General features: G+C 50.3%; 1 protein-coding gene across 10 annotated transcripts in view; it reads right to left on the reverse strand.

Moving 5' to 3' along the window:
- The window catches only part of MAPT (microtubule associated protein tau), a 103,537-nt gene that overhangs the window by 45,047 nt on the left and 34,095 nt on the right, over positions 1–24,395 (reverse strand). For all 10 annotated transcript variants that reach the window (XM_082678543.1, XM_082678542.1, XM_082678539.1 and 7 more), the window contains exon 2: positions 1,462–1,581. In XM_082678543.1, coding sequence (XP_082534669.1) covers positions 1,462–1,564 — 103 coding nt within the window. In that variant the 5' untranslated portion in view covers positions 1,565–1,581. The remainder of the gene's footprint in view (positions 1–1,461; positions 1,582–24,395) is intronic.

Below are 24,395 nucleotides of genomic sequence, written 5' to 3' on the forward strand. Positions count from 1 at the left end.
TCACCCAAATAGGGACACTTGAAAGTGAAAGCAGTGATACTGATACTGAGGCAGAACTCTCATGTGGAGGGATGGTGGGCTCAGGTCCTCAGATGAGGGAGCTCTTAGGGCCCAGCTGCCATTCCAACCCCTTGGGGAGTTGAAAATTAGCAGCTCTGGCTGGAGCCAGGCCGTGGCCTGGGAGATGTCAGATGCACGTTTCTTGCCACCATTGGTGCCTAAGGAGGGTTGGGTTGAGCCGGATGGGAGCAGGCATTTCCCCTCACCCAGAGCTTCGGGCTGGGTGTGCCCCCAAGAAGGCCAGAGGGTGGCCTCTGAGCTCCGGGGACAGCCCATTTCTTCCCTCACCTCCCCCACCGTGGAGCCCACTTGTCTGATTCCCAAGCTCTGCCTCCTAATGTGTTCTCTGCTTAAACAGGTACAGAGAAATCAGCCTTTGAAACAAGGCCCCCCAACGAGTCCTGAAGCGTCTCCAAGGTAGGGATGTTTTCTCCATGTGCTCCCCCAACTCAGGCCTCCTTCTGGTAACACCGCCTCTTCCAGGGAACCTTCCCAGATAGATGTACCCAGAAGAGTTCCCTTCCCACCTTGGAGCTCTACCACTGCCATCAACACTGCACACCCCAGGCTTGTTATTTTAGTATTAAAAGAGAAAAGTAGACTGCCATTTCGTCTCCTTAGAAATGGGTCTAGAAGACAGGGACCTAGTCTTTCTTATCCCGGGGCTGCACGGTCGGCTGCTCCAGGGGGCACTGGCCACCAGTGACACTGTGGGGAGAGGGTTCCTTATAGTACAACCCAGTGCCCTACAGGTCCTCTGGGGCTCCCATCAGCGATGGAGGGACTAGCGTTCGGAGCCAGAGAGAGGGCTCTGTGTGCTCCACGGGGCTCCCCGATCTCGGTGGTCAGACAGTGCAGTGAAGGGGAGAGAGGAGGCCAAGCCAACTGGGCCAAAAGACTGTACTATAGAACATTTAGAGGTGGACGTGGTTTATTAAGGTATAACAGGGACAGTAAGAAACCCAGAGCTAACCAACTCTGGCCAAAAGGGGCCAGACAGGCCTATTAAGGAAGAGAAAAAAATAATGTATAAAGTCATGTATTCTGCATGCCAATAAACCCTGCTGATTTATAGGGTAATGGGTTTGGTTAAAGACTCAACAGAGCACCCTTGTATTAATTAGACCAACAAGCCTCCGGCAATCTTTATCATACTATATCCACGTATGTGGCAAACTCTCCTTTGCAAAAGGCAGATTTTCAAATAGCTCACATTTTGAGTTCTGTTGGCTCGCTCAAATTAATGAGGTTTCAAGCCCATTGACAATCTAACACAATAAAGTATTTAAAACTCCTTTAAAACTCAGGATGCGAACTTTTCCTGCCAGCCCTTTCCAGAGCCATCGGGTCGGCCGCGATCCCCGCAGCGCCTGGGCCCGTTACGCAGGGCCGTGCACTAACCTTTCAGGCCGTGCTCCACGTCACCCTCGTGGTCTTGCAGCAGGGTGTAGTCCCCCTGAGCATGATCTTCCATCACGTTGAACTCCTGGCGGGGTTCAGCCATCCTGGTTCAAAGCCCACCTGGGGAATGAAGATGGGAGGTGAGGGCTGGGATGCTGTGCTGAGGCTAAGTGCTTGGGGGTGGGGTAGGGGGCAGGGAGAGAGAGGTGCCACCTCCCCAGTTCACAGCAGGCAGATTTCCACCTCCCCTCTCTCCTCCCCAACAACCAGATGCCCAACCTCATCCGTGGGGCGTATCGCCAAAGTGTTATTTACTTGTATGTGCACTTTCAATTCACCAGCATCACATCAGTTCATGTCCAAAACCATCAGGTGGGCAGGTTCAGCAGGCCCAACTTGTTACTATGCTCACTGCTCTTTCCACTTCATTAAAAAGTAAATGCTGCTGACTGGTAGTTTGATGGGGTTTAACATTCTTTTTTATTTTATATATTTATTTATTTTTATTTTTGGCTGCATTGGGTCTTCGTTGCTGTGTGCGGGTTTTGTCTAGTTGTGGCAAGCGGGGGCTACTCTTTGCTGCAGTGCCCGGGCTTCTCGTTGCGGTAGCCTCTCCCGTTACGGAGCACGGGCTCTAGGCACGCAGGCTTCAGTAGTTGTGGCACGTGGGCTCAGTAGTTGTGGGCTCAGTAGTTGTGGCCATGGAACCAACTCGACCTGGGTGTCCCGACTCCCCAGCTCTGAGTCAGGTGGCCCCCCGGGGTCAGGGACGGGCTCTCACTCACCTCACTGGTTCCCACCAGGACCCTTGGGTGTGCATTCTGAGGGCCAGGCTAAGTCCTTAACAGGGCACAGTGCGGGGGCATGAATTTGGGGCCGAAGAGCAGCGTGCACTCCCCTCCCCCAAAAGCCCCAGCTGAGAGGTGGCTTCAGCTCAACAAAGCCCACTAGAAACGATCATTTAATCCTACTCTGCCCTCTTCCTTACTGAGAATGTTTAATTCTTTATCTTAAAAATAACTTTGAATTTCTGAACTTCTGAGTGTGTCATTTTGCTGTGGTTCATTCACGTCACTTTGGATTATTCCATGTTTTACGTTTTTATCTCTGTAATTTGAATCTCTTGTATTTTACTTTGATATCTTCCTTTTAAATGATCTAGTTATCTCATATTATTTATTTTCTACTTTATATTTTTTTTTATCTTTGAAACTCCCCTGTTCTAGCTGCTTCTACTTCCTCCCTTTAAACTTTTAAAAAAGTTTTTAAAAAACTTTAAAATAAATAAATAAATAAATGGTGGGCTACAGGGTCGGAGGGTCCACCTGGGGCAGACACTCCACCTAATACTTCCCAGACTGACAAAGGTGTGGAGAGACAGCCAGCCTCTGGCACTGTGTTTTTGTTTTTTTTGTTGTTTTTTTCTTGCGGTACGTGGGCCTCTCACTGTTGTGGCCCCTCCCGTTGCGGAGCACAGGCTCCGGACGTGCAGGCTCAGGGGCCATGGCTCATGGGCCCAGCCGCTCCGCGGCATGTGGGATCTTCCCGGACCGGGGCACGAACCCATGTCCCCTGCATCGGCAGGCAGACTCTCAACCACTGCGCCACCAGGGAAGCCCTACTGGCACTGTGTTTATACCAGCTGGCCACTGGCATACTCAGGTCCAGCTCCATTTCTCTCCTTTCTAGGCGGACACGCTGGTGTGGGTGTCTGAGCTCTCTTCTCCACCCACGATGTAGGATAAGAAGCTGCGAGGACTTAGCATGGTTCTAAGAATGAGTCAGTGAGCCCTCCTCTGGGTTAGGCAGAGGGTGGGTGGTCTGGGTGCTCCTAGACAGCTACTTTTCACTCTGACCAAGGCCCTTGTCTCTCAGAGAGCTCTTGGGAGGGGCATCTGAGGCTGATCATTTCCAAACCTTTGATATCTCCCCAAGGATGAGCAGGACTTTCCTGGGAAGATCAAAGCCCCATTCATCCTTCAAGACTTAGGATTTGGTGGTGATATTCTCTATGGTGATATTCTCTACCCTGAGATACACTGATGGTCTGTTTCCCTTAGAAAGCCCCAAAACAAGAACCCCTGTGCTAAGAGGAACAAGTTTCATTACCAAAGGCGTCAACTACTGCTCCCCACCCAACTCTATGAAGTAACGCCTCCCTGTATACCTGAATCAGTGCAGTCACCTCCCTGCCAACAGTCCTTTCTTACCCATCCAATTGGCCCTGCCGACTGCTGCTAAAGTGACCTTAGAGCACTTCTTTGATGCCGCCCTGCTCATGCCTGTGAACAAAGTCCAAACTGGCTACCTTGCCCACCTCCAGACTTTGAGTGAGAAGCAGCCACTGTGTCACGTGGTTCACCCCATCTGCCCCCAACATGGTGGTCGTGCAGATGGGCAGGGTGCTTCCTGGTGACGCCTCTCTCAGGACATCCCTGGTCACTGCCCAGCTGCTCGTGCCCGTGCCCGGGATGGGTCCATGAGTCACCTCACCTGCTGACTCACCGGGAGCCCCACCTGAGCGCGGTGGAATCCTCCCAGAAGCGCAAGCCTCCCAAACTGGCTGGAGACACTACACCCGGCCCGGGTGAGCCAGATCAGACAGATCAGGCCGTCCTGTTCAACCTGCAGCTAAGGTTTTCGTGAACACTAAGAAGTGTAATGAGCCCCGTGGTTTTGTTTTGTAGATTTGATCAATTCCTTTCAAGGACTAAGTTTTCCCATTTGGAACGCGGTGGATGGAAGTGTAAAAGTAAAAATCTGCTGCCCTGGCTTCTTTTATAAGATGCCCCTTTACATCCTTTGCTTCTCTGTCATGCCTCAGCGACCACTGTAATGATCTGAATGAGTTCTTAATCTATGAGTGACATGAACCCTTTATCATATTTGTGGCTAATAGCGTCTCCTTTTACTTTGGTTTCTTTTTTTTTTTTTTTTTCTTTTGGTCACACCGCACAGCTTGTGGGATCTCAGTTCCCCAGCCAGGGATTGAACCTGGGCCATGGCAGTGAAAGCCCGAATCGTAACCACTAGGTCCCTGTTTTGGTTTCTGATGGCTTCTACTGACGGGTTTTACTTTTTCTACAGTCAAGTCTATTTTCCTTTGTGATTTATTCCACTGCTCTATAGTCCGTAAAGATCAAAAATATTTTCTACTGTGTCTTTAGTGATCTAATTCTTTGTATTAAATTTATTAATTCATCTAGAACTTATTTAAGTGTATGATATGAGGTGGGAATCTAAAAAATTTTCTCCCAGATACAACAGCTAAACCAATGGGCTCTGCCCTATTCATAGGACGGTCTTCCCTCTTTCCCCAGGTGAGTGAACCATCTATTCTGCTCCATTCGCCTGTCCATTTTGGTGCTAGAGCCTCCCGATTTAAGTGTTGGATCTCCAGCCTTATTCTCTAGGTGGGCTTAGACACTCTCATCTTCTTTTTTCAAAACTGTTTGATCTTCTTGCACATTTTCTCTACCAGATGCTCTTCAGAACACTTTTTCCTCAAATTCTCAAAATTCCATTGGGATTTTGGCTAGAACTGCATGACGAGCCAAAACGATAAAAGTTGCTATCTTCACAATATTTAGTGTCCCCACCCAAGAGCAAGGTATGTTTTCCCATTTATTCTTGTTTCTAAATCTCTTGGGGTGGAAGGAAAGATGTAGTCCTGCATGTTGCTGAGGCCACTCTTTTTTTTTAAATTAATTAATTTAATTTATTAATTAATTTAATTAATTATAAATAAATTAAATTAATTAATTTAATTTAATTTAATTAATTTTTATTTGATTTTTTTGTCTCTTTTTTTCTTATCTTTTCTAATCTTGCTGCAGCCACTCTTGATGTCTCCTCATCCTTGGCGTTGCCTTTGTGAGTGGGACCCTCCCCTTCATCGTGTTGATGATATAATAATAAGGGCTCTGGGTTTCCACAGTTGAGATGATTATGGCTGGAGCTCTAACACTGGCACAGAGGCAACGGGTTCCCCTCAAGGTCTCTGGGGAATGAATGGGAGAACCATTTTCTAGCCTTCTGTTTATCAGAGATGAGATCCCTTAGCAGAAAATCTCTCAGTGACTTGTGAGGACCCAGGTTCGATCCCTGGTCAGGGAACTAGATCCTGCATGCATGCGGCAACTAAAGATCCCGCATGCCACAACTAAAAAGATTCCGCATGCCCTGGTCTCTTCCCTGCCCATCTGCACAACCACCATGTTGGGGGCAGATGGGGTGAACCACGTGACACGGTGGCTGCTTCTCACTCAAAGTCTGGAGGTGGGCAAGGTAGCCAGTTTGGACTTTGTTCACAGGCATGAGCAGGGCGGCATCAAAGAAGTGCTCTAAGGTCACTTTAGCAGCAGTCGGCAGGGCCAATTGGATGGGTAAGAAAGGACTGTTGGCAGGGAGGTGACTGCACTGATCCAGGTATACAGCAAAAAAGCCAGAACCAGAGCGGGGGCAGAGGCCATGGAAAGGAAGGGACAGACCCAAGAAGTGTACTTTAGATAACATTAGACTGGGCTTTAAAACTGGGCTGGGGTCAGAGGGAGAGCTCAGAATCCAGAATTACACTAGAGGTGAGGGCTTGCAAGGCTGGGAAAATGGGAGGCGGTAGCACAGTCAAAGGGAACAGCATCAGGGTCCAAGGCAGCTGGTCAACAAGGGTGGGTTCTGTCTTTAAAAGATCCCTGCTCAAAAGAAGAATCTCGGGCTTCCCTGGTGGCGCAGTGGTTGGGAGTCCGCCTGCCGATGCAGGGGACACGGGTTCGTGCCCCGGTCCGGGAAGATCCCACATGCCGCGGAGCGGCTGGGCCCGTGAGCCATGGCCGCTGAGCCTGCGCGTCCGGAGCCTGTGCTCCGCAACGGGAGAGGCCACAACAGTGAAAGGCCCGCGTACCGCAAAAAAAATAAAAAAAAGAAGAATCTCCCCCACTGCATTTTACCAACTGGTGATTGATTTGAGTTAATAAGTTCTAGGAAGCAGATTCTGCTCTCCCTCTTGAGTTCCATTATAATTTTAAATTTTTTATGGATCTTTTTTTAAAACAGATCTACAATGAAACAGTTTTCCACTTTAATTTCAGGTCAAGGGTCAGCAATTTGTTTCTGTAAAGGGCCAGATAGTAAATATTTTAGGCTTTGGGGGCTGTGCCTTCTGTTACAACGACTCACCTCTGCTGCTGCGGCAGGGAAGCAAGCATTGATGATAGATCCGTAAATGAATGAGCACGGCTGGGTCCCAGTTAAACTTTTTTTACAGACGCTGAAATTTGAGTTGCATATAATCTTATGTGTCATGAAATATTTTTCTTTTGTTTTTGTTTTTTTCCACCATTTGAAAATGTAAACCATTCGTAGCTAACACCAGATTTGGCCCATCGGCCACAGTTTACAGACTCCTGCTTTTGGCTTTTCCAGTATTCCTTCTCCTCTCTCAATAGTCAAAAAAAAAAAAAAGAATCTGTAATTAAGTCTTAGCAAGAATCATTGTACATTTTGGTATCCTTCCAGAAGTTTCCAGAAGTTTCAAGTCAGGAGCAGGAGAACTAAGGGTCATTCTGGGGCCTGGGGCAGTGCCGCACTGTTCTAGGGACTGGAGACAGCATCCGTGGCATAAGCCCTTCGGCTGCCAGGCCGCCTCGCTCAGTGCCACAGAGCAAAAGGCAAGGCAATGGGTCTCTCTGTCCCAGATTCTAATGATCCCCCCACTTCCCTACCACCAGCACCACCCCTGCATGGCTGGAGAAAGTCAGAAGCACTAATAGGAAGCTGAACAAATTACAGGGGCCTCTGGAGAAATTAAATCATCCTTTAAAACATAGGCTACTATTCACTATGCAAAATGAATAAACCGTGTGCATCTCAGGTGCCACTATTTTCCTTTAGGGTAAAAAGAGGAATGCATGGGAAGAACTCTCTAAGCAGGGAGGCACCCCCCCACCCCGCCCCTCCCACTGACCCCAGCAAATGGCCTTAGGTTCATGGACCTCCTGATTCAATGAGGCCACCAGTGCTGTCTCTCCAACTCATCTGGGCTGGGCCACTTGCCCCGTGCTAATGTTTTGGTACCTACAGGTCATCTCTGGAGCATCTCTGAGAGGCTACTCGACGTAAGCAGAAAATAGAACCCAGAGGAGATGCGCTCGGAGAGTAAAATGAAGTAGTTCTTCTTCTCAGTCTTAGGACAAATACTGCGCACGAGAACGCAAGTCCCGTCGGGTTGGACCTGTCTGGGTCACTTACAGGCAGATGAGGAATCTGGGAGGTACTCTGCCCAGGTCACATACCCAGGAAGAGGCGACTCCAGGATGCAAAGCTTGTGTCCTCACGGGGCACTCAGCTGCCCTCACTGCCAGTCCTTCCATCCAGGACCATCAAATGTTCTCCAATTTTCCATTGGGGCACAGATCTGGGGTGTGGAAGCAGCAGTGTCCAGGACTCACACCCCAAAGCTGTGACTAAGTCACTTCTCTCAACCTCCTTCATGTCACCCAGTGACCCCTGAGCTCCCTTCCTGCTCCAACATTTTACTTTAAGCGGATCGATTAGGCCTGTGTCCTCCAGCTCAGAGCCCTGGGAAGATTGGTCACAGGGCAGCAGGAGTCTCTAGCCCAGGCCTGGCTAAGAGGCAGGGGGCCCTGCCATCCCAGCCAAGGGTCTGAAAGCTCAGCCCTGCCTCCTTCTCTGACCCCTGTGGTCTTCCTCTACGAGAGCCAAGGGCAGGATGATTTCTCTGGAAGAACTGGGCAAAGAACATGTAAAGCAACTGACAGACAGCACAGCCGTACGTCCCAGCCCTAGGACTTTCATGCAAAGACAGCAGACTGAAAACACAAAAACAAGCGTAGCCCTGAGGTGGGTACACAGTCCAGACTAGACGTGGTTATATCACCCCACGGATCCCTGTAGCCTAAGAGAGACACACAGACAGGAAAATAAACACGCCAGGAGCTACTGTCCTAAGGCCATGCTTTGCCTTCTTATTCTTCTAAATCAACCAATCTCTTTTTCAATCTCTCTGATTTCCTACCTCCCATTTTCCCAGGCAGTGACCTACAGGCAGTGGGGAGTGAGGTAAGGAAGAAATTTGAGGAGGAGCACAAAAGTTGAGTTAAACCTGGAAACGAAAACGGGTCACTCTTTAGGGACCCTTGGAAAAGCACTGCCTCCTGACAAGAGAAAATGAGAACCAGAGGGTCCTGGAGTCTGTCCTTGTCATTTGGTAGCTGGGAAATTGAGGGGAAGGGGCTTGTTAAGTTGTAGGACAGTGCCTGGTCCTACAAGATCACACCCCCAGACCCAATGCTGCCTTGCCAATGGCTTGTGGGGGGGGGCAAGCCAGGGAAAGGGAGAAAAGTGTGTGCGGGGCTGAGAGGGAGACAGAGGAAAAAAGAGGACAGCGCAGGTGATGAGAGGATAAAAGAGAAGGCAGGAGAGGGGAAGGGGGTGAAGGCACAGGGAGGGAGGAACCCCCTGAATCAAACCGCGGCTGCTGCAACCCAGTCTGTTCTATTTACTTTCCTGATTGAGGTAAAATCCACACAGCACACAAGTGACCGTTTTAAAGTGAACCACCATCGCCTCTGTCTAGTTCCAAAACATTTTCATCACCCCTGAAAGAGACCCTGTGCCCATGAAGCAGTTTCTCCCCACTCCTCCCCCCACGCCCTGCCAACCACGAATCTCCTTTCTGTCTCTATGGATTTACCGATTTCGGAGATTTCAAATAAATGGAATTATCTAACACTGGGCTTTCGCGTCTTGCTTCTTTCGCTTCGTGTAATGTTTTCAAGATTCACCCATGTTGCAGCACGTGTCAGGACTGCGCTCCTGGAACGATATTTCATTGTATGGACACACCACATTTTGTTTATCCATGTATCCATTGATGATTACCCACAGTCTTTTAAGTTTGGAAACAAGATAATATGGAATTTTTTTTTTTTTGGCGGTACGCGGGCCTCTCACTGCTGCGGCCTCTCCCGTTGTGGAGCACAGGCTCCAGACGCGCAGGCTCAGCGGCCATGGCTCACGGGTCCAGCCGCTCCGTGGCATGTGGGATCTTCCCGGACCGGGGCACGAACCCATATCCCCTGCATCGGCAGGCGGACTCTCAACCACTGCGCCACCAGGGAAGCCCTGGAATTTTTTACTGTGATGTTTGTCTGATAATGCTGAAATCGGGGTGGAGGGGGAGGAAAGGTGAGGGCAGGAAGGGGTAGGATGATGGAAGAGAAGAATGGCAGGGACCCTCAGACAACCTTCAACTTCTTCCTCATTTTGCCAAGGCTGGGCCCCCGGCCCCTCCAGACCCTCAGGGGCCCAGGGATGTGCAAGTGAGACCCCGGGTCCCTTTTGCTCTGGAAGAAGAGGGTCTTCCCAGGCTGCAAGGTGGATAAATTTTCTGCCTGGTAGAGTTCACCTGCTCTGTGTGTCTTACCTGAAGAGTCAGCTTTGTTTCTGATCATCTCAGGCTGCCCTCTGAGGCACCCAGAGGTGGATGAGGGAAGCCCAGGAACCTAGCCCAGCCCAGAGGTGACGTCTGGGGCATCATCAGGGAACCCTGCTCACTATTTGAAGCACGTCTGCCATTTTCCTGGACACTTTCCCATGACAGAACATATAGGCTCACCACAAACCTATGACGTGGGCAGGATGCAAATCCCAGCCAGGTAAAGGGCCCCAAGGGCCTAAATGACTTGCCCAAGGCCAGCAAGGCAGCCTGGGGCCTGACTCCCCTCTGGAACACAGATTCCCAGCAGTTCTGATGCCTCTGTCTGCTTCCCCACCCAGGCTTTTGCTCCTGCCCGGTTCTCCAGGGTGTCTGAGGGTTTCAGCTGACCTGGGGCAGTCTCTACCTGAAGGAGATGAAGACCAAATAGCCTTCCTACACCTACTGCCACCCTTCCTATTCCTTTTAATTTTCTTACAGCAATGCATCTTGATTCTAGAAAGCTCCTCAGGACAACAGTGCCAGGACAACAGTGGACACCATTTTGGGCAGTTTGGGAATATTAACAGCATCTGTTTATTTGAGTCGTGACTATTAGCCAGTCTCAGGGGCTTCAGAGAGAGAAAGCAAATCTCTGTAATACAACAGCCCCAAGAGAGGAATTATCCTCACTTTGTAGATGAGGAAACAGGCTCAGAGAGGTTCAGGAACCTGCTGAGTGTCACACAGCTAGTAAGAGGCAGAGCAGGATGTGAACTCTGATCTTTTGATGCTAAAACCCATCTTTCGGATATTGTATCATATCAGTGCCTTCCCAACAGAGAGTTTAAAAACATAGCCCTTTTCTCCCCTCCAGGACCCAGAGAAATGACCCTGTCTCGGCTGGATGGAATTAGAGCCGAGGAGGTAAGAAGAAAGCCCGTGTCAGGGGCTGGTCCCGCACCCTGGCTTACCAGGCTCCAAGCAGGACGCGCTGCCTGTGCAGTCCAAGCCCGGGAGGAGCTTTTTGTATCCTAGAGCCCCCTCCCTGAAGGCGCCGGGTGGGCTGTTTAGGGCGGAGCTGCAGCCCTCGCTAGGGGGCAGCACATGCCAGGGCGCGGTGCCCGCTCGCTGCAGCCCAGCCACCGGACAGCTTCTCCCCCAGGCAGCACTGCAGGCTCCCGGGGCCGCTGCCGTGACTCAGCGGAATCACCGCCACCAGAACAGGTGGCTCCGTCCAAAAAAAGGACGCTGGCCCTTAAAACTCCCTCAGGTTAAAAACTCAACTGGAATTAGAGAGTGGTGATATTGCACAACTTTGTGACTATACTTAAATCACTGAATTGTACACTTCAAAGGGTGGATTTTATGGCATGTGACATATCTCAATAAAGCTGTTATTAAAAAAACAAACACCCTAAATGGATCTCTCAGCTGAAGATCAAGTAGAGAGAAATCTAAAAAAATAACCTTAAAATGAACTTTGATCTCCAAGGTTATTTTTGGCTCCCACATCCCATCTTTCCTTTGCTCTGGTCCCTTTTCTGCACCATCATGAATTTGCCAGTGCGTTCAGGTGGAAAACAGGATTCCTCATGACAGGAGCCACGTTTCAAGCATTTCCAGGTATTGACTCATTTAATCAACACAACTGCCCCTATTATTATGTCGACTTCTACAGAGGGGGAAACCGAGGCCCAGAGAGGTCGAGTAACTTGCCCAAGGTCACACAGTAAACATGTAATGGAGTCAGGGCTCAAAGCCTAAGCAGCCTGGCACCAGAATCTGACCTTGTGAGGCCGACTGACACAGTGATTAAATCAAGCAGTGACTGAGATCACCCATTTCAGGAACGTAAGGACCCACTCAACTGAGTGAAAGCTTTCGTTTCCTTTGACAACTTTCTCTTTGTATTTACAGTCTATTCTTTAATGCTTACGGTTCAACTGTTGTACTTTAAGATATAAAGATTAGTGAAAGGGCAGGCATAGTAGTCTCCTTGGCGGAGGTGAAGTCTGGGCCCAAGGTCGTTAGGAAATCCCTATACTTATGAAGAGGGGAGCCAGCTGTACCTAAAGAAAGAGGAAGAGCCTCCAGGGTTCAAGAGAACTCTGGGCTGGCGCGTGGCAACTCTGCTGCTTCAGATGCACTTCCCTCACAGCTAGTCTCCTTTTGTGTTGCCCCTCTTCTCTCCCGCCCCCGACAGGCAGGTGGCACCCAGCACCCAGACACCACGGGGAAGTTCTCAGGAAGACTTGCTGGAGGGAAGACGGCCTGGCAAACCTCAGAGGAACTCTAAAGTGTGAGCTTGTGCTCACATCCTATCACAGGGTACCAGAGAATGTTCTAGAACCGAATCTGAACAATAATAATGATAATACCCGGATTTCAGGCAGAACTGCCAAATTAAGTGCAGAGAAGATAAAGGAGCCCACAGAGAGGAAAGACTTAGGTTGGTGAGAAGAAACTGGAATAATCCCGGGCCTCAATCCAAAGAGAACAATCAACAGTTGTATGAAAGCATGAATGAAGGCCGCTTTCTGGGGGGAGGTGGTGTTGCTGTGCACACACCATGTGTCATGGCTGATGTCAGCCGGCTGACGTCCACCACCAAGAAAATCCACAGACTGTGTCGGAGAGGACAATTCTGGTTTTAAGCTCAAGGATTCTGTTTTATTTTTTTGACCTCCTTTGTAACTGCTGGTATAGTCAAACAGTGCTGTAGCATCTGTTAGGATGATACGGCGTGCTTGGGTGGCCTTTGTTTTCAGAACTGCAGTAGTTTTCCCTCCAACCCCCTTTCTGATCAGTTAGCCTTCAACGAGGACAGCACTGCCATGTGACACCCCTACGGGGGGTGGCGGCAGGTTGCTGAGCCTCTGTCCCGTTCAGGGACTGCCAGTGGCCCTGGTGACCACTTAACTGTATCTGAGATGAATCCCCTCAACTCAGAGCACCAAATGGATAAAAAGCAGTCTCTTTTGATGTCAAAGCTGGGAAAACCACAGCAAAAAATTGCTTTTTTTTTTTTCTAGGGCAAGCCACTCTTAATCCTGAGAGAGAGAGGGAGAGAGAGAGAGAGAGAGAATTTATTGTTTTATAAAAGTGATTCATAGTCATTATTAAAAAGTTAAATACAAAAGTGTGAAAAGAGGAAAGCACAATCGCCACTGTTAACATTCTAGGGAGCTTCTGTGCAAACACCTCGCCTCGGCACACATATAATTTCCCCAAATGAGACCGTATCGTACCAGCTGTTCTGTAGTCTACTTTATTTGTGTAATAAATATACTGATATTAATAAGCTTTACATTAATTTCTGGTTGATCGTCAATGGCTACAATGTCTAGATTTGCTGTTATCTCTCTGCCCTCTAGCTCTAACAGGCAGCAAATGGAGCACTTAAAAAGCTCTGGAGGGGGACTTTTAAAGTCCCCCCACCCCGCCCTTTTTTTTTAGCCATCCATGATCTTCCCTGAATAAATATTTCTGTAGCCAGGCACTATTTACACATTTCACCTCATTTAGTCCTCACAACGGCCTATGTGAAGGAGGAAATGTTATTATCTTATTATCCCCATTTTTGCATTGAGGCTCCGTAGCCCCGGCTGAGGGAGGATGCATGCGTGGCTTTGAATCTGCAGTCCCAGCCTCCAGCTGGACACAGGGTGGGTCTCTGGAGACCTTCACTGACAAATCATGAAGCCCCACTCTGAAGCCCTGATATAGGAGGAGCCATTCCAACTGCACCTCTGTGAGATGCACGGGTCATCTTAGCTCCATTCTGCAGCTGGGGAGACTGAGGCACAGAGAGGATCAAGTGGACCTAGAGATAGTGCCAGAGCGGGGGACAGAGTGTGGCGGGTAGTGATTTCCTGGAAAGCTCACCTTAGGGCTAGGAAGTCGCTGGGAGTGAACGCTGGGCGGAATGATGTCAGGGGCGTGAGGACACGGCTGTACCCGATGTTGAATGGGCCCCCCACAGTCAGGGTCTTGAGGCCTCTCAGAGGCACCTCGGGCCATTTGCCAAAGACCATTCTGGGTTCTCGGGAGCACCTCCTTCTCCATGAGCCATTCCTGACACTGATGACTAGCACTTAGGCTGCCCCCTCTTAAGGCCCTCTGAGAACACTGCACGGCTTCACCCTCACAGCAGGGGCTGGGGAGGCACCCTCCATCCTGCCCCCAAAGGTGAGCCTGGAGGGTCCCTTGCTTCACTTCCCCTTGGACCCGGGTCTCTCCCATGAAGCAGGGTCTCTTGATCCAGAGATGCCATGTTTGCATCTACCCTGCGAGGCCACTCGGCCCTAGCGCCTCTCGTGGAACGCGCCAAGTCCAGCCTTGTTAGCTGCATGAACGGCTGGACTCCTTGTGCCCTCGGTGCACTGGCTCCAAATCTTCCTGAGGACCTTATGGCCGGTTCAGACCTCTCCATGGATTTGGGTAGAAAGGACACGTGGTGTGAAGTCCAGAGCCCTGGGTTCTAGGCTTAGGAGGGACCACTCACTGGCTGGTCGATGCTGGGCCAGTCACTTGCCCTCTCTGAATCACAGATTCTTCATTTGTAACATGGGCACGAGGACACCTGTGTCACAGGGTGGCTGTGAGGGTCACTGGAAAAATGCATGTGAGAGAGAGTGCTTCAGTGAACTGCGATGTTCTAGACTGATACTCGGTACTGTTGTTATGACACGTGGGTTCTGAGCAAGGAGAAGATATCTGAGGATGGGGAAGAGGAGGCCTAACCTGAAGGGATAAAATCAGGGGCCGATACAAGAGCCTTTGTGCTTCTGCCCTGAAGGAGGGGGAGACAGAGCATGGAGACGTGAGAGGCAGCTCCGGGTCGGCCCAGGGAGAGGAGGAGAAACGAGGGGGTCCTTCCAGGAAGGTCTCGGAAGTGACGGAGCGAAGGTAAGCATCGGGGAAGAACTGGGGTGTCTCTGTTCCCCACCCCTCCCAGCACTGGCACCCGGAGCACAGAGGAGACAGGGGAGGTGATGCGGAGAAGGTGATGCCGGGGGGGTGGGGAGAGACGAAGCGTCCGCACCAGTCTTGGCAGCGAAGGAGGCGGGAGTCTGAGAGGCCACGTGCAATGACCAGAAATTGGCTCTTTTTGCCACAACATTTCATTAGCTGGGACAACAAGGAAGAAGTGGAGGGGAGAGGAAACGAGGAAGGGAAGGTGGTAGTTTGGAGGATGCTTTCATTTCTATTTTTTGAGTCTGAGGACACACCCTGAAGGACGCGGGGCACAGGAGGACGGCGTAGTCTGTCTCTAATCAGCAATGTCCCTCAGTAATGAGCAACCTGAACTCAGCACGGCGGGAAAGACGGAAAACAAATAGTGTCCTTTGAACCCATGGGAGAAATGCCACCCAGGTCAGGCACACCGTCCCTGAATTACCCCCTTGACAGAGGTGCCCACACAGCATCAGGGGCGGAGCTGACAGTGCATTTCTGGGGCGTGGAGAACACACTGGGGTCAGGCTGTCTGGGTTCCACTCCAGATTCGCCACTTACTAGCGGGGTGGCCTCGAGTAAGTCACTCAACCTCTCAGAGCCTCCGCTGCCTCGTCTGTAAGGTGTGGGGATTAGACGAGTTAATACAGTAAATGCGATCGAAGTGCCCGTTGTGGTTATCACCATGACAACCTATCACCCATTATCTGAGCCAAACCTTTCTGCGTCCTGTTCGTATTTTCAGACTAAACAGCTTCTCAGGGCCCAGAGCCCCACCCCACGTTGGATCCAACGACACATGGTGCCCCCTTGGCCCTCCCGATGCAGCCTCTGGCCAGGCAGGGCAGATGGTGTACCCGGTGAGGTCATCCCCTGGTCCCGTGACTCCTGGAGACGGGGCCAAAACCGTGTCCCGGAGCACACTGTGTGAAGCTGACCCCTCTGTGAGGAGGACAGGGGAGAAGCGAACACACTGGCATGGAGAGAGCTCCATCCTGTATCACCGAGGGAAAAAGGCAGTTTTAGAAATGTGCACGCACAGAATGTTTATAAACAAGACAGTAGCATATATATGCATATGTGCAGACAAGAAGTCACAAAGGGGGCTTCCCCGGTGGCACAGCGGTTGGGAATCCGCCTGCCAATGCAGGGGACACGGGTTCGAGCCCTGGTCCGGGAAGATTCCACATGCTGTGGAACAACTCAGCCCGTGCGCCACAACTACTGAGCCTGCGCTCTACAGTCCACGAGCTACAGCTACTGAGCCCGTGCGCCACAACTACTGGAGCCTGCGCTCTAGAGCTCGTGAGCTACAACTACTAAAGCCTGTGTACCTAGAGCCCGTGCTCCACAACAAGAGAAGCCACTGCAACGAGAAGCCCCTGCACCACAATGAAGAGCAGCCCCCGCTCGCCACAACTAGAGAAAGCCCACGCGCAGCAACGAAGACCCAACGCAGCCAAAAATAAACTTAAAAAAAAAAAAAAAGATATTGTAAAGGACATGTGATCTGGGAAGGGAAGTGGAATTAGGGAGACTTTCTCTTGTTGTTGTGTACATTTTTGTTTTATCATACTGTTTTCTAAACATGTGCTTATAATCTGACAAAAAGTAATAAATACGTTCCGCTTTTTGGCAAAACAAAACACCCTGTAACAAAGTCAAGGATTTGTCCACAGTGTGCTGCTCCTTTTGTTCACAAATCGTGGGCTGCCTGTAGGCACCGGCATGGCTGACGGGTCAAGGTGACCAAGAGGCTTAATACTGATTCTAGGCGTCAGTGTGATGTGTTCAACTACATCTGTGATCAACCATGAAGACAGAGGCCGCTTAGGGGGACAATGTGTGGGGGGCATTCTTAACCTGGGGCCGGAGGAACACCACCAGAGGTGCCTGATGGGGGTAGTGGGGGAAGCCCTATGGAGCCAGTGATGGTTCCCGGATGGGGAGGCTTCACACAGTGGGAGGAGTCATGACGCAAAGAGATGGGGTTCACTAACAGCTGACATGCAGCCTTTCAGGTGCACATTTAACGCAGAGAGCCAGGGACACCTGGACATAGCACTCTGGTGTCACAAACCCTTGCCTATCACAAGTGTGATTCTCTAAGATCCAGTGAAAAGTCTAAACACATTGGGGTGCTGTAATTGTTCATGTATTTATATCTAGCTTGTTCCGAAAAGGGATTTAGAGAGAAGCAGGGAGGTGAGAAGCCCCACCAGAGCTGAAGTTACAGCCTTACGAGCCCTAGAAAAGGTAACTTCCCAATGCAATGTGCACGGTAAGGGTTCGTGGCCACATCAGAATATAAAAATATAGGCTCTTTATTTAGATAAAGGGGAAACCAGACACTTTTGCTGCATCTATTGAGGTTGGGAAAGTAGTTTCAATATTTATCAATAAAACTTCTCATTAAAATTAAAATAAGAAAACGCAAATATTATCCAGCATGGGACCCTGGGTCATGCTCTCTTATTTGGATAAAATAATTATGCTTGACAAAGTGGAGTACAGTGGAAAACAGAAAATTTATGGAGTGAGGAAATGATCTTGAAAGAAAGAATTTCAACACAGCTTTGGAAAGAGATCCAATCCAGGCGCACAAATATCTGGTTCAATTAAAACGGACACAGCAGAAGTTCAGATCAGGGCGAGACAGGAAGTCAAAGCCAGGGGCATACATTTAGGCTCTGGGCCCCCAAGTACGTATTTCAGAAAAAGCCCAGGCAGCCTCTGTTGGTCGCAAAATATTCATTATCCAGCAGAAAGGCCTGGACATTATGTTCAGAAACAGAAATTACAGTCAAGGAGGGAAGGAGGACAGAATGAGCAGATAAGAGAGAAAAAGCTGGCGAGAAAGAAGTACAAAGAACTTAGAAACATGATAGGAAATGAAATTCTTCTTGGAAAAGGAGAAAACACTACACCTGGAGTCACGCATCCGGAGAACAGAGAGGTGCAGCTGCCTCGGCGCTGTCGCCCTGCCCCCATCTGAGCTGCTTCTGGGTCTTCCTAGTGTCTTAGGAATTACCATCAAAGTCGAAATTGTACAGGGATACTAAAACCCACTGAATTGTAACTTTAAAGGGATGGTTTTTATGGTACATGAACCGTAATCTCAATAAAGATGTTTAAAACATTGCAAAAGAGGCTCAAAGTCAAATTTATTTTCCTTTGCTAAATCTAAAACTACAGATGCCCTCCAACCTTCCTGTGGGGAGGTGGAGCCCTCCGCCCGGGCGGGTAGAAAGCGGTTCTCTCTGAGGAACAGCGGAGATGAAGCGGCTTGTACACAAACCTTCCCTCTGCTGGGCCATCCAGCTTTGGCTCAGATCTAACCCCCGGGGGCATCTGTGACAAACAAGCCGCGAAGGTAGCTTTGCATTGTTTGTATGACCTGAGCTTTTCCTTCCGGTGGGCAACGACCCCACCCCATTCAACGGTCCTGGCCTTTGTCGACTGGGGGGTTGTGGCCCACCAGGGTGCAGAGGGGCACCAGAAAAAGCGCTGGGCCGAAGGGTACCTTTCCAGGTGGACGGGCTGTCAGGGGGTGGCAGGTCAAAACATCCTTGCATGGGAGGTGCAGCGTCCTCCCTGTTAAAACCAGGAGTTGGATACACACAGCAAAAACAGGGAAAATGAACGAATGAACTGCTTGCTTGGGAAGGCTGCTGTACTGCAGAGGTGGAGTACGGGTGTCTTAGGGGCCCCTCCAGGCCAAGAGCCCAGGCAGCATTCACCATCCTGTCCCCACAAAGCTCAGGGCGGGCAGAGGCTGAGAGAGGCAGGGCTTGCTGGGGAGGTGTGCGCGCGCGCGCGCGCACACACACACACACACACACACACACACACACACCCACACACACACACACACCAGGTGCCTTGGGGAAACAGAAACATCACAACTCCCTCACTTCCAAAGAATTCACCACATCTCCCTGACCCCACTTCCGGGATTAGCCTGGAAACTCATGCACTCCCGAGACATGGGTAAGAATCTATTACCTCTCTGGCCTCCTTCCACTCAACACTGGGGCCGGTCTTTCCTGTTGCACCTGTCACATCATACCCTAATTGTACCCATGAGTCCCTCCATTAGAATGCAAGCTCCTCGAGGGTGGAGACTCTCCTGTACTTGTTTTTTTAAACCTGTAAACAACTCAGTACTTAGTGCAGTGCTTGGTAGGGGGTCTGCGCTCAGGATGAACGAAAGAATGACTGTGAACTGAAAGCCGCCCCTCACGCTTCTTCGACCCTGACGGCTACACTTGTGCAGTTGTGCGACCCTAACTGCTACACTTTCTCCCCCCCAGGCCTTTGCCAGGCCTGGTCTCCCTGCCAGGGAAGCCCTGTCCTCCACGTCCCCTCCCCTTTGTCTGGCTAATGCCTACTCAAGCTTCAGGCTCTAGCAAAGCAGCCACTGCTTCTAGAAGCCCTTCTTGACTCTGCCAAACTCCCTCGAGTGTGCCCCTCACAGACACTTGCCTGGTGCTGTAATCCTCTGGGATGCTAATGCCCTGAGGATGGGAGAGCCACAACCACCTCCTTCACCATCATGTCTTCAGCACCTGGTCCCACACCTGGCAGGAGGAAGGCCCCAATAATGCTGCTGAAGGAGTTGGGGGGCAGGGAGATGGGCTCCCGTGGGATGGAGGAGGAGAGGTGACAGCATGAATCGATAACACTTCCCAAGCTCATTGTCAGTTGCAAATCTGACAGCAGACCTGTTCTCTTGTGTGGGCTACCCCAGCTCCCTGGATAACTACCTCTCACACCCCACTGGAGAGAATATTCCTCTCCAATGGGGTAGGGGAGGGAACTCAAATTCTCTCCCCGCTTTGCAAACCTCAAATGACCAAAATAAATGAGATATAACTGCTGAGTCATCTGGGCATTGGGTTAACCAGGAATGACCTTGAATTTGTCATCAAGGTCTCTCCCACTGTGGTTCCTTCTCCTCTCCCCAAAACAGACTTGTTCTCCAGGCATCTGTCTGGGTGCCCCTGCTTGACCAGGTCAGAATCATAGAATCCTGGGTTCTAAGCTTAGAATGGACCTTAAAGAAAGAGGCCCTCGGGCTTCCCTGGTGGTGCAGTGGTTGAGGGTCCGCCTACCGATACAGGGGACGCGGGTTCGTGCCCTGGTCCGGAAAGATCCCACATGCCATGGAGCGGCTAGGCCCGTGAGCCATGGCCGCTGAGCCTGTGCGTCTGGAGCCTGTGCTCCTCAACGGGAGAGGCCACAACAGTGAGAGGCCCGTGTACCACAAAAAAAAAAAAAAAAAAAAAGAGGCCCTCGACAGCACAGAGAGGTGAAGTAACTCACCCAAAGTCACACAGCTAGTCGACAGCGAAGCCAGGATTCAAACCTAAGTCAGGAGCACATTTCACTGAACACACCCCAAGTAAAGCAGAAACCATTGTTTTCCAAGCATCAGATCCATGCATTTGATACTGAAGATCAAATGCAATTCCGTTTACTTAGAAAATACCACAGTGTTTTTGCAATAAAATTAGAAACTTGTAGTATAGAGGCCGTCACTGTCCCTTTTCATACATTTTACGACTCTCTGTTCTCTTAGAGTCCCCACCACAATTTTAGGACATTGCATCTCTGCTTCCTATCAAGGAGGAGGAAAACAATCTGATTCCTTCAAGTCACACAAACGATGAACAAAAATACGAGAAAGTGAGTTCATTGAGAAGAGTAAAGATCACTGAATGCCTCTTTCCACTGAAGGAAAAAGAGGACATCAGAATCTGAAACATACTCGAGGGAACCCTCACCAATGCAGGCCCTGCACGAACTCCAGGGTCCTTCTCAGATGTGGCCCCAGGGACATTTTGGGAGTGGGTGTTTCTGCTCTGTGACTGGGTCCTCGGAGGCTCAGGATGAAGCCACATCATAGGATTCTCTGTCACGCACACTTCAATGCCTCAGCTCAAGAGAAAGAGCAAAGTAATTAGAAACCGCCTTGCAAAAGACCATCTGCAATTAAAGAGCACTGTCCTTTCCTTTGCGTCCTGGGGCTTATTGTTTAGAAAGTATTTTCCAGGGAGCCATGAAATGTTGATTTATAAGCAATATCCGAGGGACAAAGAATGTCTAAACACCTTAAGCCTGTGATTTAAAGGCTTGTTCTATGTGAAAGAATGCAAGATGAGATAAGATACTGCAAAAGGGCTGCAGAGAAGCTGATTTTATTTAGTAAAATCTGGTTAAAAATGTGCAATGAAACTAAGGATATTCAGATTACTTGCATCTTAATTTATACATTTACACCACCTCTTCCAGATCTTGTTGAAAAAGATTAGTTATTAAATCTTCTTCGATTAAGTAAAAATATGTATTTGCATTTAGTTAATGTGGTAGACAGAACAGCATCTTAAAGATATCCATGTCCTGGGGCTTCCCTGGTGGCGCAGTGGTTAAGAGTCCGCCTGCCGATGCAGGGGACGCGGGTTCATGCCCCGGTCTGGGCCACGGAGCGGCTGGGCCCGTGAGCCATGGCCGCTGAACCTGCGCGTCCGGAGCCTGTGCTCCGCAAAGGGAGGAGCCACAGCAGTGAGAGGCCCGCGTACCGCAAAAAAAAAAGGCTATCCATGTCCTAATCCCCAGAACCTATGAATACTTTGTTATTTTATGTGGCAAAGGAGGGTTAAGGTTGCAGACGGAATGAAGGTTGCTAGTCAGCTGACTTTAAGATTATTCTGGATTATCCAGGTGGGCCCAGTGTAATCGCAAGGGTCCTTACACGTGGAAGATGGTGGCAGGGGAGTCAGTGTCAGAGTGATGTGATTTGAGAAGGACTCAACCAGTCAAGCTGGCTTTGAAGATGGAAGGGGCCATGAGCCGAGGAAGCTGGAGAAGGCAAGAAAACAGATTCTCCCCTAGACCCTCCAGAAAGGAATGCAGCCCTGCCATCACCTTGATTTTAGCCCAGTAAGACCTGTATTGGACTTCTGCTACCTCCACAACTGTCAGATAAAACGGTTGTGTTGGTTTAAGCCACTACATTTGTGGTAGTTTGTTACAGAAGCAAATAGAAAACGAACAGTTAATTTCTGTAAGTCTGCTCATTAAGGTGGACCAGCACGTGACAACTTGATTTTGGGAAAAGAAAGGAAAGAGATGGACGTGGAGGGTGCACCTGCCATGTGGCAGGCATCGTGTGAGGCCCTGTAGTACATACCGCACAGTCTCCTCCACCCTCTGGCCAGGTAGGCACTGATAGCACCAGTGTGCAGCCCACAGCTCTGAATCTCCAAGAGGTCAAGGCGCTAACGCTTCGGCTGATACAGCGGCCGAGCCAGGGTGTGAATCAGGTCTGTTTGCCTCCAGAGTGCTTTCTATTAGATGGTGTCGCCTTCCTTTCCACTCCAGCCAAATGGTACAAAAAGCCCACAGGGCCTGGTCTGTCTGACTGTGCACATGGACAGCCCCAGAGTGGTGGTCACATCCTCTCCACATGCCCTGCTGGACCCCCTCCTCCCTCCTCCCCCGTGTCAGCACCCACCAGCTTCCCGGAGGGAACGGGGCTGGAGACCAGGGCAGTGGTTGGAGGGGGGCTTCTCCCCACAGTTCTGGTCCTTCCATGGTCCCACCTTCTGCACTGTCCACTGGAGGGGCACAAAGACAGAAGCACAATGCACCTGAGCCTGTGCGGGGAGGAGGAAGTGACGCGGGGGGAGTGGGGAGTCCGACCCATGACCCACGCTGAGGACGGCTGACTGACATGCTCTCATACCACATTATGTATTTGCAGACCAGGAGTGGGCATGTGCGGCTCAGGGAAGACTCCTTTTCCACTTTGAATGGTGAACTGGATGGAAGAAATCTCCTCTCCCAGGTGGGGAGAGATGGGATGGGAGTCATCTCTCTGGGTGTCTCACGCTGCTAGACAGCCCCAGGCATACACGCTCTGTGTATCTAGGTGGTTCTCGATGCCTCCCGAGAGTTCGGGGAACACACCCGAGATTTGCTCCAGGCGCTGTCCAGATGTCGGTAGTTAATGATGCAATGAGGAGAGCGCCTTTTCCAACCAGCAGACAAAATCCAGTTAATTAAGAAGAGCAATGTTTTGTGCTTAAAAGGCACAAATTCAGACGCATCCATTAGTCTCTTCGGTTTAATATCCCTTTTAAATCAAAGCTGTCAAGTTGAGGCTGTAAGAAGCATCTATTATTAACAAACAGAGAGAAAAGTGCGCTCCTAAGTGACAGGCTCACCAAGCACCACACGCTTGGTGGTGGATTTGGGAGCCAATTCAGACACGTCAGTTGTGTAATAAAGTTTACAGCAGCTTTCAGTGTATAAAATGCATTACTGACGCTGAGCTTAGGGGCTGTGCCTATGTGCACCGCGCCCATGCATGTGCATATATGCCCTCCAGTCTCAAAGGCATACCTCTGGGCAGGAGGGTAAGTCAGGCAGGGAGAGATGATATAAACAGGACAGAGCAATCCCACTGGCCCAGCCCTGGCGGAGCAGCTGGGGAGACCTCAGGGACCAGGGCAGTGAGCAGACTATGAGAAAGTCATGTACCAGCCCCCAGCAGGGAGCAGATGTGGCCCCTGCCCTTGGATATAGTCAGTCTGGCCGGGGAGATACATATGCAAATACTGAACAACACAGGGATAATTTCAGGGCAACCCCATGGTCAACTCCATTTTCGGAATGCTGCCTCCCATGGGTGGGGGTCTCCAGCCTGGACAAAGGGATGGAAGACTTCTTGGGATCTGGCTTGGGACGGGAGACAAAGAGATAAATACAGTTCAAGGCCACAGGTCAGAAGATAGAAGGCAGATTGGCCTGTGCCCCAAGAGTCTGTGATTCTGTGAGCTAAGTGTGGAATAGGTGCTAGAGACAAAGCTGTAGCAGCCGGAAAGAGACGGGGGTCGAGAAGGCTCTGGAAAGAATGTGAGCTTGAGCTAAGACTTGAAGGGAAGGCAGACCTGGAGGGACAAATTCCTTCCTCTGGCTGGAGAGGGGGTAGAGACAGGGTCATTATCAGGCATGGGGTGGGGGGCGTGTCATCACCGGACAAAGGGACATCATTGGTCAAAGGGGTGATGGTTGAGAGACTAGACATTTTGGTGGAACCCAGTTCTGAGAGACTTAAGGCCAAGCGCCAGCTAGGAGCCCTGAGCCAACACCAGGGGAACAGCTCCCAACAGGCTTCTCTGTGACAGTCCTGTTTGCTGGAATTTAACAAAGAACAAAGCATGCACCTCACACGTTGGCTCTGGGGTTGGTGTTGGAGCTGTTAATTCCTGCAGAGTCCAAATTCCTGCACCGCCTCGCCTCCAAGTTCAAAGGAGGTGCGTCCAGTAAATAGACTGGCCCTGGCTGTGTGCCCACCTCTGACACCCTTTTCAGGGTGATCCCTGGACCACGTGATCAAGCTGCAGAGAGGCCCTGGCCAGAACCTCCTCATTAGAAAAGGCTGCAGCAGCATAAAGGCTTGTGAGAAAGTTGAGGGCGTTGGGGAGGGAAGGAGAGGGACCAGTTGGGGTGGGGGCTTGAGGGAGGAGACAGCATC

This window comes from Grampus griseus (assembly GCF_964374135.1).
Source record: "Grampus griseus genome assembly, chromosome: 20".
Classification (NCBI taxonomy): Eukaryota; Metazoa; Chordata; class Mammalia; order Artiodactyla; family Delphinidae; genus Grampus; species Grampus griseus.